At 30.4% G+C, this 13,843-nt stretch overlaps 1 protein-coding gene across 1 annotated transcript in view; it reads left to right on the plus strand.

Moving 5' to 3' along the window:
• Nucleotides 1-11,023, plus strand: part of LOC129233636 (solute carrier family 12 member 8-like) — a 40,247-nt gene extending 29,224 nt beyond the window's left edge. The window contains exons 9-15 of the mRNA XM_054867609.1: nucleotides 2,435-2,707; nucleotides 3,462-3,663; nucleotides 4,276-4,358; nucleotides 4,436-4,553; nucleotides 5,319-5,376; nucleotides 6,887-7,090; nucleotides 10,987-11,023. Coding sequence (XP_054723584.1) covers nucleotides 2,435-2,707; nucleotides 3,462-3,663; nucleotides 4,276-4,358; nucleotides 4,436-4,553; nucleotides 5,319-5,376; nucleotides 6,887-7,058 — 906 coding nt within the window. The 3' untranslated portion in view covers nucleotides 7,059-7,090; nucleotides 10,987-11,023. The remainder of the gene's footprint in view (nucleotides 1-2,434; nucleotides 2,708-3,461; nucleotides 3,664-4,275; nucleotides 4,359-4,435; nucleotides 4,554-5,318; nucleotides 5,377-6,886; nucleotides 7,091-10,986) is intronic.
• The last annotated feature ends 2,820 nt before the right edge of the window (nucleotides 11,024-13,843 follow it).

Consider the following 13,843-nt stretch of genomic DNA (forward strand, 5'->3'; position numbering starts at 1 on the left):
AACCCCCTCCCGCGTCGTTTCAAGCATTTCTTAAATATTTAGCGATTATTTATTTTGCTCAAGAAATGTCATTTTGCTTATTTCTCATTCTTGTTTTACCTTTATTTTGTAATGCGTCATCTTTTTTGCATCATTTATAGCAATTGATTTTTTTCTATTGTAAGTAACTATTTTCATGTATTTTTATAAAATCAATGAACAAGTTATTTTCGTTTCCATCATATTTTTAATAATATGTTATAGAAAAGTTTCAAGGATTTTCTATTAAGCAATTTTTTTTAAGTTCAGCAAATTATTGTTAAATTGAAAAATTTTATTTGAACTTCTTTGTAGTGCTTCATAAAAGATTTTAAACAATCAAATTGTTCAATATTATATGTGCAGATCAAGTAGTATATGTATTCAGTTATTATTAACTTGGAGTAAATATCGAGTTTGCTTATTGTAGCTGCGTTTTAAGAGTCTCACTCTTTTCATGGCTATTTCTTTTTTCAGAAAAAATTATGTCACTGTTATAACTTTTATGAAAAATGCAAATTTTTCTATTCATAAATTTTAAATAAGTATAAAAATATTCCTATTGTGATTTAATATTGTAATTTATATGTTACCTTTTTTGTTTAATTTCATGACTAAAAAATGTCTATGTGCAATCTTTCCACTTTAATTGCGTAATTTGTTGACGGTTTCATACTTTTGTTCTTAATTAATTTTTTTTTATGAATGGTTAAACAACATAATTTTAAGTTTTTCAACTATGTATAGTGTACATAATCCATACATTATTACAATATTGCTGAAATCTTAGTTATATGTTCAATTAAAAAAAAAAAACAAATCAGTTGATTATTAAACAGTGTCTTTGTTTTTCTTCCTTTTTTATTTCTTTTTTTGGCTGTTGTTCTTTTTCTATCATCATACAACAGCCAAAAAAGAGAAGCATAACTACATCCTATATAGGTTGTACGTAGTGCAATCCAAAATTTCGGGGACAAGCTGTATAAAACTTTACCCGGAATAGTTCACATTACCGAAACACATCCACCTTTAAAGGGTCACCTTGAGGGACTATGTGCTTCTGCCAGTGTTCATATAACTTTTGGAAACACTCCTGGAAGCATTTTTCGCAACCTACTATGATACAGCTTTATCTTCTCCTGATGGAAGAAAGCGGCGTCCATGCAAATGTTTTTTTTTTTGCTGGGAACAGGTAAGAGTCACACGGAGGTAAGTCCGACGAAACGTTATGTTATTTGTTTTTCATATCAGAGCATTGATCAATCAAACCGTGCATCCTCAACATGAAAGTCGTCTTCTTCCCCACGATGATGTTAAAGCAGCAGCGCAAAAGGCCTTACAGGAGGTTGCGAAAAATGGCTGCCAGAAGTGCTTCTAAAATCTATACAAACGTTGGCAAAAGTGCATAGTCGTTCAAGATGATTATCTTGTAGATAGATGTGCTCAGTAATGTGAACTATTCAGGGTAAGGTTTTATATTGCTTGTCCTCGAACTTTTAGATCATACTACGTACGTATATTCAGTAAATTACCGCCCATTAGCTAGGGCTAAAGCAGAAATACATGAAATACACCGCCAGCTCAGTCATTTCCAGCCGAGGATTGCAGTTTCGTGCTTATTAGCACTCATCAGCCCGGCATAGGAAAGTGACTGAGCTGGAGATGGAAAACCTCTTATGTAAGCCAAGAGGGCCAAACAAACTGGTAGCTAATACGTACGTCTGAGTTTTCAACTTACTATTTCATAACGTTTCTGAATGATGCAAGTTTACGCGTATGAAGACATCACGAGAGAACTTGCGATAATTAACTGAGGAAGTGTTCAAAATGGATATTTTGGAAATGTATATGTTCTTAGGTACATATGCGTGTACAGATGTTTTGAAAAACTTGTGAAGTTTAAATTGAGTGATCGTAAAATAAAAATTAGGTCGAAATTTGATTTTTTTTTTGATTACAAGTCCTTATTCGTAGAAAGGAAGTAAAGTGAAATGAATAAATGATCCTTTAAATCTCTGACAATCTTATCAATTTATTTTCGTTAGATTTCTTTTTTGCCATCGGCCAACGACATCGGCAATCGGCCAATTGGAGAAAACAATCGGCCATCGGCTATCTTTGAACAATCGGCCAACAATCGGCATCGGCCCATTCGCCAAAAAAATGCCATCGGTCGAGCACTAATAGATAACCGAATTTAAATTTATTTATTTTCTTCCTTTTTTCTTACATTCATGAGAAAAGTGTTTTAGTTTATAGATTATGTATTAGTTGGTTTTGCTGTAATTGCTCATTTTTATAGCAACTTGCTGCCTCAATTGAAAAATGTGTGTAATGAAATTCAATGAAAGAAAATTGTTTGATTTTTTAAAAAATTATTTTTATTTTATTAAAATGCAAATTTCATCTTTTTCAGAAAGGACCAAACAAAGTGCCAATTTATGCTCTAATTCTTTTTGCTATGGTTACTTTTATATTTGTACTCGTTGGAAGCATCAACACCTTAGCACCTATTGTAACTATTCCTTTTCTACTAACATATGCTTCAGTCGAGTATGCTTATTTTTCTCTTGCCATGACATTTGATATACAAAAGAGATATGAAGAGCGTTATGCAGGTCTTCAAAGTCCCTCATTTGTTACAGACAGAAGTAGAATGGCAATTTATGGCTCTACTACAGAAAATAAGGTATAGATGACTTTTATTTAGATTTTACATATATTAAATGATAATTAAATTACATCTCAAATGATTTGAAGCAAGGGCGTATCCAGAAACTTTTTAAGGGAGGGGCAATTTTATCAGTTCTTTACTTCGTATCCAAGTTTGAAAATGTTTCGGACTTCAATTCTGAAACATTTCTGGGGGAGAGTCTCAAACCTCTCTTCTTGTAACTTTATCATATCAAAGATTGTCTGAAATTGCATTTTTAGAACTTCCATATCGAATTACCAGTGGAGAGTCAAGGGCGCCCATATAGTGGGGCAAGTTGGGCTCAAGCCCCCCCCCCCCTTTGAAATGAGAAATTCCTTGCTTTTAGTGCTTTTTTCTTTGCAAAAATCTATAAAAATTTCTTTTTCAGCTATTAATGAATAAGTTATTAAAAATGTCAAATTTTATTGTCTAATCTGTACTGAAATCGGTTTCTACGGGGAAAATATTTTTCTAAATCATGAGGAAAATTTTTGAGCCCCCCTTAAAATTTTGCATATGGGCACCCTTGTGGAGAGTCCCTCAAGGGAGGGGCGATCTCCCCATCGCCACCCCCTTGTATCCATCCTTGATTTGAAGAGAAAGTTATTGAATCTTATCTGTTTAGAAATATTCTTGCATTCCTCCTTCCTTCTAACCCTAGAAAAAATCTTTTGTATGCTTCCCCTTAGCTTTGCTTTTACGAGTTTAGTTTATATTAATTTGTATGCAATTCATTTTATGGTTGCAGGTTGATGCTGATTTAGATGAATTGTTCCCTGAAAGAGTTCCCCATCATAAAAGAGGACTGGTTCGTGAAGGTAGCAGCATCAGTATATCTGCAACAGAGTCACCAGTGACCTCTCCAGATGAGCACAGCTCTATACGTAGCGTTGAAAGTAAAGATTCTCAAAAGAGTACTCATCAGGCTCCTGCTAATGTTCTTGACAATGGTAATTTGGATAAGCTTCACAGAGCAACTTTTGCTGAATTTGCAGCAACTTTTTCAGTTTGAAAAACCCTTATTGCCTTTTTTTATAGTCCTCAAGAAAAGTTACTTTTATTGCTAACTGAAAGAATAATTTGAAAAGTATGCTAAATGCAGTTAACTCCTGATTATCTGCAACTGATTTAAAAATCAGGAACATGTATTATTTTTAACAAAAAAGAAACACCAACGGTTTTTTTTTTTTTTTTTGAAAAATTGTAAATTTAAACTCAGTTATTTTTGTTTTACTCATTTATTTGATTATTTATTTATTGTGCTTTTTTCATCATACATACATATGTTCTTTATTGGTGTTAAGTTCTGTTGGGTAAAAAATCAAAGCATTTTTACTGTTCTGCATGTATTTTCACCGTTTGTAGAAAGTATTATGCATCAATACAGCCAAGATTTTAAAGAACAACAATTTTTTCCTTATTAGTCTCTCATTTTAGCCTTTTTGCGATTTATCTGCTGTTTTTGCTATCCGCAGCACTTGTGCCACTCAATTCCGCAGATAATTGGGAGTTTACTGTATTTTTTTAAATGTAAATTTGAAATTAAAACCTTTGTTTTACAGGAAAATTGATTCAGCAGGAAATAGGAAGTAAGCAAAAGAGGTGGTATACTGTATTTTGTAATAGGTGGTTGTCTCTTTTAGGGGTAAGTTTAATATGTTACTGATATTTATGATAACTTTCATTATTACAATATATCTGAGTTTGCTGTTGTTATTTCAGGCAATAATAAAAGTTGTAATGATGTTTTTAGTCCATTGGATATATGCACTAGCTTCAATTGTAATTGTTATTGCTTTGTGGTTTTACATTGGCCAGGTGAATCCAGGAAGTTTTCGAGGTAAATCTTTAAAATCCTTTGTCATGGAATGCATAGAAGTTTCAGATTATGATAGCAGGAAGTGTCTCTTGAATAAAAAATGTTATGAACTTAAATAAGTGCATTGCAAATTTATTACTGTAAAGCAAATCCTAAGTATGGAGTGTTCCATACTGTTGGGAAACAAAACTATGAAAGTTTATTTAATTCTAAAAAAAAATTTCTTTTGCTGTTTTTTTTAATCAGTTTTCATATTTACTTCTTTGAAACTGGCACTGGAAGCTTCATTCTATGGTCGAAGGCAGATGTATCAATGATTTGTTATGTATCAACTACTCCAATTTTTCAGCAAAAAAGTTTATCATAACTCCCTTACATTAAAAAAAACTAGTTGTTCTAATTGTAAAGTTTTTAATTTTCTTGACATTAAAATTAATTTTGACTACAACTGTGAAACCACAATTTATGATAAAAGACACAAATTTCAATTCAAAGTTAACTGTCTGCAAAGTTTTTCTTCTTGCCTCAGTAAAAAAGATTTTATTGGCATCATTGTTTTGCAAGCCATCAGAATCAAAAGAATCTGCAACACTATTACTGCATTTAACCAAGAAAATAAACTACTTGAAAATAGATTGCTTGAAAACGCTTTCCCAAATATTCTCGTGAAAAACATTTTTGCTAGCATAGACTTTAATCAGCATTTTGCTTCATTGTAACCGTCTAACTATTCACTTTTATGATTTAACAGTATATGCATATACCTAAATGCTATTTCTTCTTTAGGTATAGCAGAATTTCGGTTTTTCCCTTGGGTAAAAAGTGTGTTTTACAGATGCTTAAGGTGAGTTATAATTTGGAAGATAGCATAGTTTTGCATTAAAATTTTTTTTGTGCATTTTATGATGTTAAACTGAAAAATATGTAATAACTATTTGTATTTTTACTTAAAATTTACAGAGAATGTCAAAAATAAAGGTAGGGGAATTGTGGAGGTTAGTGGTCACTTAATTTGTTCAGATGACTTGAAAACTAAAAGAAAAAAATGAGATAGGAAGATGAAAAGTGTGGTTAAAAAAGTGGATTTTAAATCAACCAACAAGAAAGAATATATTGGTAATTATCTGGAAATATCATCTCTCTGAAAATATATTCATGACAAGAATTGCATGGCATATTAAGTTATAGGAAAAAGAGACAGTACATGAAAAAGGGGCTGTTAAAGCATTGATCTGTAATTTGAGTATACCATGAACTTAAGAAAAATGAAAAAGAGAAAAAAAGTACTGAGTTAGTCTTTGAAAATGTATTCTTGCCAAGAATTGTGTGGTATAAAAAGTTATAGGAAAGAGACATTACATGAATATGGGACTGTTAAAACATTGATCTTTAATTTGAGTACGCCATGAACTTAAATTTTTTTTGTCAAAATGATTAGTCTTTACTTAAACTTCAAAATATCATCAAATCTTTACATCATTTGCCAATTGTAAATAGCGTATATCAAGCACAAATTAATAAATTGATTGCAGAGACGTGTTTTGGAGTTTCAAAGAACTCTTTTTTTTGCAAAGCCAAAAAGTGAACTTTAGGGTGAAAAGTCATCCGAGAAAAATGTGCTACTTTGTGCTTGATATACATAGTTTACAATTATTGCTTGTTGTACCATAATGTTTGCAAAAAAATATGGTGTCCTCATAAAGTGCATAGGGAGAAAAAAATTGCTCACAAGCGCCGCAGATCTCTCCAATCGAGAGCAAGGTGGTACCTACCAGATAGAAGGATCACGCCTAAGACATACACAAAGTTGCTCACTAAAAAATGAAAAAAACGCAACTCACTTTTGAACCCTTTTTTTCAAAAAAAAAAAAAAAAGAAAGAACATGTGTTTCTGAACTGAAAGGGAAAAAAACAGTCTTGAGAAAATCAAATTTTGAAAAAAAAACCTGCAAAAGTATCAGTTTGGAACTTCTATATCGCCATCCATCCCAAAAAGGCATCCTGTAAAAAATCACTTGCTTGGCAGTTTTTTTTTCCAGATCTGAGGATCAGATGTTTGAAACCATTTTTGTTTTTTCATCCTTGAATGTCGGATTGGATTTGCACTTGCTCTAACGATTAAGGAAAGGCAGGGAAGAATAGCCAAGTGATACACAGCAGCATGTTAAAATAAAAAAAAATCATAATCGCTGCATTGGCAGAAACACCGCATTTCAGTAAATTTAACTTTTAAACGTCAAAGCGCTGAGGCTCATTGACCACCTGAAATTAACGGTATTTATTTTATATTCTGTTATTTGTTTAGTCTTATATGTTTTTAACTATTCTTGTTAAAACTCAGTGTATCATTTTAGATGTAAAGTATCTGATTACGACCAAATAATTGTTGCCCCTGAACTGCCAGAAGTTGAAGTAAAAGCTGCTCAATTAACAGAGGACAACACAGATTATTCTTCCAGAAAACGTTATCATCACTCCAAAACAATTGAAAGTGTCCCTCACACTGGACACCTTGAGAGCGATTAAGTGCTCTGACCTTTAGAACTCACGCCAATTTTGTAAGTTGTTTCTTACATTTGTGTATATGTGTGTGCAAGTATTTATAGTGTGAATTAATTCATATATTTTTCAATTTCTAGTATTTATTTGAAAAGGGCTGTATTTTTATTCAACCCTCTTATCTTAAAATTTTTGAGACCCCCTATCCCTATTTGTTAGTATCAAAATCTGCAAAAATAATCAACTACAGTGAAACTTCGATAAGCCAACGAGGAGATTTATTCAGGTCTAACTGAATGGAGAATCAATGTTATTTATTTTCGATAAGCCGAATTTCGTCGAATCAAAATATTCGTTAAGTCGAATTTTATTTCATGACTGTCATCGAAGTTACCTTGCCAAAGTAACTCTATAAGTCGAATTCAATTTTTTTTTTCTTTTTGTTCCTGCACAAAAGATGAACAAAAAGAAAGATACTAGCGCCATTGCATTGTATCAAAAGGCGTCTGGACAAAGTGGATTTAATAAATCTCTAAAACCAATTATTGGCACAAAATTTAGCATGTTTTTTTTTTTCTTTTTGTTTCACATTATTGCTTACTTAATTTCTTTTGTTAGAAAAGAAAAAGCAGCACATGGGGGAAACCAAACTTATAATTTAATGCATTGCCAAAATGGGATGGAAAAAAATTCACGGAATGAAGGGGCTGTGAATTCGGGATTATGAAATAATTCCACTTTTGTCAAAAAAGAGGGGGAGAGAGCTGCTGGACAGTAGATTTATTTCCGGTATTTTGATGCTTTAAAAGTATCCAAAGACTACTGTAAAATAGGGATGTGTCATTCATGAACGAACGGGTGAAAAAGAACGAATCCTTAAAATGAACGAATCCGTTCGTTCACCTAAAAAATGAACGACCGTTCTTTTGAACGGTGAGCAGTTTAGAACACTGAATTGATACACTTGTGACAAAACTCGCTTTTCATTTTTGAATTACATTCATCTTCAATTTTTAAACTCTTAATCAACCTCAAATTTCTTTTTTTCTCAGTGCATTACAATATATTCATGTGGAGTTTTTTTACTTTCTGCTTTATTCATAATTTTTCTTTAACAGTTGCAGTTCATCTGCAATTTTCCAATGTATCCACTAGAAATGTTTTCTTGTTTGAGTTACTAATAAAATGCTTGGAATTACACACCTGCTAAAATCCTTCTCACACTTTCTGTTGCCAAAATTATTTCTAAAGATACCTTTCATCACTTTTCTGGCGATCCGTTTATCTTCTGTAATATCCCTGCTATCAATTACCATCCATATGGTCTAAGATCCCACCCCCGTCTTCATATTTGGCTATTTAACATAATCCTTTGATAATAATTTGCGGAAATATCAATTAAAAACTATTAATTATGACTCTTAGATTTCAAAATAAAATCCCTATTTTTCGAAGGCTTTCCTCCATTCAAATTATTATTCAGTGCTTCATCTCAACTTTCCGTAACAATGCTTTTATTAAAATTTGTAGTTGTAGCGTGAAGAAAATCGTCAAATGTGTGAAAGATCTGTTGCCATTTGTTTTCTCGAATATAAAGAAGTAAAATTTTGGTTTTTGTTTTGAGGCTTTTCCTGCAATTGGGGGATTTAAAATGTTTACTTTTTTGGTTATTTTCCCGCAATCTGCCGCAAAATTTTACTGATTTTTTTCTTCTTCAAGCCTGCTTGTTGAACACAGGTCACTAGACATAACTATTATTTTCAAGGTGCACCATGCAAAGCCGGGCGACGCAGCTAGTGAAACAATATTTTTTTAAAGTTCATGTATATGTAACGTACATAGTATTAATACACATTTCTTTATTCTCGTGTTTTATATTACAGTCTGTTTCTTTTTCTTTTTTTTTCTTTCTTTTTTTTTCTTTTTTGCAGTTATCTTTTGTTTATTTTGTGTTTTATATTTTTAAAAATGTAATCAAAAGTACACATTCAAAATTATTTTTTGTTTTATTTTCACCTGTGACCATACTACACTGAAGATAGTATATTTCTGTTTAGAATCAGTGCACTATTTCACATAAGTTCAATTTTGCAAATTTTATGACATCACAGACAGTTTATATATTTTTTTATATTGTAGTAAAATTTAATAACTTAATTTTGTTACATACTTAAATGGAACTTGCGATTTTTGGAATAGAAAACCTATCTCACCATCCAGCAATTGAGAAATATCTTACGAATGAACTATAATTGCTTTATACATCTAAACCTGAATAAAGTTTTTTTGATTCATTTTTCATAGGCATATTTTCTTACTTTTAGATGATTTTAGTAATTTTTCCTTCAAAGTATATTAATGATCTAATGAAACATTTCGAATGTACGTGAGTATGTCATGCAGAGAGATCTCCTGCAACAACTTTTTTAAATGAACGAAGTCGTTTGAATGAACGAGTTAAATGAGCGGATCAAAAGAATTGAAAGAACCTCTGATGAACGGATCATTCAAAAGAACGACATTGCCCACCTTTACTGTAAAAGCATGTATTTCCGCTAAACTTTAATTTTCGCTATTTTTGCGAGCCTGTCGTAATTGTAAAAATATAAGCCTTGCAAACTTTTAGGGGTTCAGGGAGTCTTTTAACTTTTGTTTCTTTTCTTAAAAAAATCGCGAAATTTTCAGCTCATGAATTAACAAAAATTAAGGCTCGGGAAAATAAGTTCTTTTACAACATTTAATGAAAGAACAAATTTCTACTCAAAGCAATTTTTAAAAGCAGATTTTTTTTTTCGTTTAATATCTTTGTTTAATAAAAATTGTTATATCCTACACAAAAATACAAATTTGTTTCCCTGCCTATTCAAACTCTTAAATTTATAGAATTATTTTGTGCATTCATTATGTCAAGCGATTGTGTTTGCATTATTCTATCACTATTTTAGTAATATTTTAAATTTAATGAGTTTCTGTGGGGGGTATTTTATTTAATTACACAGTTTTGGTTTTGTATTCAATAAACCAAATTTTTGATAGCTCGAATTTTATTCGCTTTCTCTTCAACTTCAACTTATTGAAGTTTCACTGTAATTTAATTGATAAATGATTAACAGCTGTTTAAAGTTCATGTTTGGGATCCATGATACTAGGTCTGTAGGGGTTGAAATAATATAACCTAATAATACCTTTACTAATAATAAAGCTGAAAATCTGTGTCCCCGGATGTCTGGATTTCTGTATATCTGTTACGCGCATAGCGTCTAGATCATTCGGCCGATTTTCATGAAAGCACAAAACTAGTTTATAGCATCAAGATGGGCACCTCAAAGCGATTTTTTGAAAAGCTATGCCCATGTTCTTTTTCTATCCCAATTTTAAGGAAATTTTATCAAGCAAATTATCAAAACATAGTGAGTAAATTATCATAACGTGTACGAGCAAGTTACCATAACATGGGCGAGCAAATGAACGTAGCAACTTGGCGAGAAATTCATCATCCATTATTTGTAAATATACAGGCGAACATAATGACCTTTTCTACTACGGCAAAGCCTTGTGGGTACTACTAGTAGCTCTGTATTCACACGCTAAGATTTGAAGGTGATGAAAACTTGAAGTTTATTTGGTCTTCTACTTTCAATCTTGCTAATTGGCCAATTGTGCTTCAATAATGACAAAACTTAATTTATCAACTCCTTATGGTATTACCTTAATAAAAAAAAAAATAATGATGAAAAGTACCCAATTGTATATTTATAGGAAATTTCTTTTTTGATTCAAAAGTTTCGTTTCGATTCTCCCCATTTTACAATACTGAGGAATCGTTTGATATGATAATAAGGCTTAATGGAATAAGATATTTGAGCATCATTCAGGTTGAAAAATGCAAATTTTCTTAGTTTTAATTCATGCTTTGCTTTGAACCGTGGCAGTTATTATTCTTTTACTATTCCAGATTCATATTATTTTGGCCTTTGCTGGCAAAGACCTCTTGAATGACAATTTTATGTGTTACTGCTGTTTTATTGAATTCAAAATATTCATTGTCAAGCTTTCATTTGCAGTAGGACATTATTAGTTTACATATGTGTGAGTATTTTTATGTTTAGACACCATTATATGCATTTATTTTGGTTTCATTATGGAATGAAATACAACAGCGTAAGTACCTGTTGTAGGTGCCAGAAGTTTTTAATCCAATTGAAATAACACTATCTAGTTGTAATTATTAAAATATTGAGTAAGAAAAATTAATAATCTGTGTATTATATTTTTAAAACATACAAACTAGTGCATTAATCAATAGTTTTCTACATTTTAAACTTAACAATTTTTGGCTCAAAGGATGTTGATGACTCACCCAAATGTTCAGTGCTAAAAACTGCTTTTTTGATTGAAAAATCTATTATTTTAATTGAAAAAACATTGCAAAAGGTTATTCTGAATACTTTTTTCTTTTGAAGATTAATTTTTACTTCACTCTTAATTTTTGCTATTTATTTACTTGAAAATATCTTCAGTTTTTGTTGCATTTGAAGCCAAAAATAAGAAAACGTTCAATGCGTAAAGTTCTATTTTAATGATTTTTTAAAACAAATATTTGATTCAAGTAATGTTCAAGTTGTTTGGACAGTGTAGTTTCTACTATTTCACTTGGATGTTTTGTTCTTGAAATTGATTGTTTAGTACATGTGTCATGACAACATTTGTTAGAATTCCGTAAATGAACATGATGTAGTTCCAAAAATTTGTGTTATATGTTTTTAAATATAACGTAAAAGCCTAATGCTAAAAAAAAAGTTAAGAAATTTGTTACAGGGTTCCCCAATGTATATCAATTGATATATATATATATATATATATATATATATATATATATATATATATATATATATATATATATATATATATATATCCTGATAAATATTATGGTATATTATGGTATATATACTATATTTATTTTAAAAATATGATGATATTTTGATATTCTCAATATTTCTTGTTTGAACTATGATTTTAGCAATATATCTAAATTATTAGTATTAATCAAATTAATATTATTCATTTAGTATTAAAAAAAACAAACAAAAAGTAATATCCTATATTTATATGATATATTGATATATAAATATCATTAATATAATGTAATAATGTAATGTACCTTTTTAATTTTATATTCAGTGTTGTTAGTAATGTAACAATTTTAATATAGATCAAAAATGTCCATTTAATCAAAAGTTAGTCTGGAAAAGGGAAAATATCATTTATAGGCTGTGCACTGACAAATGTATATTCTGTATTTCTGAAATATATAATTTTGTTAAAATAGCTAACTAAAGAAAAATGAGTAAAGCAGCTAATGCATAAGTAACTCAATCATATATAATAAAAAAAATTGAACGAGTATTTTAATGAATACTATTAAATGAATATTTCATGTTTTAATTTTGCATGATATTTTATATTCATACATATGATATAGTGTTTTTCTTTTCTGTGATTTTTACAGAGCACATACTATGTATATAAACCCAGTTTTACATGAACATAATAGTTAATATCCAATCTAGTAGCCTGTATCAGTATTTGTTATGTTGTATTCTATTTTCAAAACATTAAACTATTTATTTCTGCATAACTTTTTGCATAAAATGTATATTTATAGAAAAATATTGAAAGAAACATTTATTTTAAATCTCTATATCATAACAATATATTTTTAGAAAATATAAACCAATGATTTGGGGATGCAGTTGCTATTTAAAGATTTGCGCTGATTGAAAATATCAATTTTTGAATTCTGGTTTAAGGTCTTAGTTATCCTAGCTTCAAAATGGAGATATGTAATTTAGAGGGATTAAATAAAAATTTACTTCCTTCAGTTCATTCAGTTAGAATACAACTATTTGCAAATTGGACAATTACTAAGCTCCTATAGATAAAGATCAAAGTGTTTCAAAAATTACTTTGAAAAAACATCATAGTTGATGCAATTGTACATAATAAAAATACACTTAAACATTCATCTTTTATTAAAAAACCGTCTTTCATGTGTACAGTTATTTATGAGAGAAAAACGTGTACATAAAATGTATAAAAAGCATTTGAAAAGTTGTATTTTTATGTTTTCTAACTTTTTACAAAACCATGAATTAAGAAATACTGCTGTTTTATTCACATAATTTGTGTCATATGATCTTACATCTCAAAACTCCTGCTGTAGTATGAATGTAGTACAAATTGTGTAATTGATTTATTTAGCCAAAATGTATTAATTCTGAAAATACCATTATGCACGTTTTTTCTGGCGTCATTGAAGGGTTTTTAGTGTTACAAAATGGCCATTGTAGGCGTTGTTAGTCAAAATGGCTGCATCCCTGGTTATGAACCACTGCATCATCGTAGCATTGAATGGTTGTTTAATAGTTTTTGGACATGGGCCAATGCTCAGACTTTATCTGGTAATGTACCTTGCAATGCCAGACAAAGCTTGTGTTAGAAAACAAGCCCAGGAGAAACTACACACAAGACAGAAGGGATTCAAAAAATTTGTGAAACGATTTTATCAAGTCCCACAAACTCATTTGTCCTGCTAGTTCTGAACTTAATTTTACACTAACAAAATTTTGAGGTGGGTATGGAAACACTTGCAATTCTGGAAACACATCTTTCAGATGGTGCAGGTGTTAAAACCTTTTGACAGTGTCTAGCAGGAATTTCCTAACTGGAAAGTTTTATGCTAAGGCTATGTAAAACTTGCATGATTTTTGTTTCGGAATACACTTGTTATAGCTTAACAAACCAATTACAAA

The sequence above is a fragment of the Uloborus diversus genome, unplaced genomic scaffold (assembly GCF_026930045.1).
Source record: "Uloborus diversus isolate 005 unplaced genomic scaffold, Udiv.v.3.1 scaffold_568, whole genome shotgun sequence".
NCBI classification, from domain to species: domain Eukaryota; kingdom Metazoa; phylum Arthropoda; class Arachnida; order Araneae; family Uloboridae; genus Uloborus; species Uloborus diversus.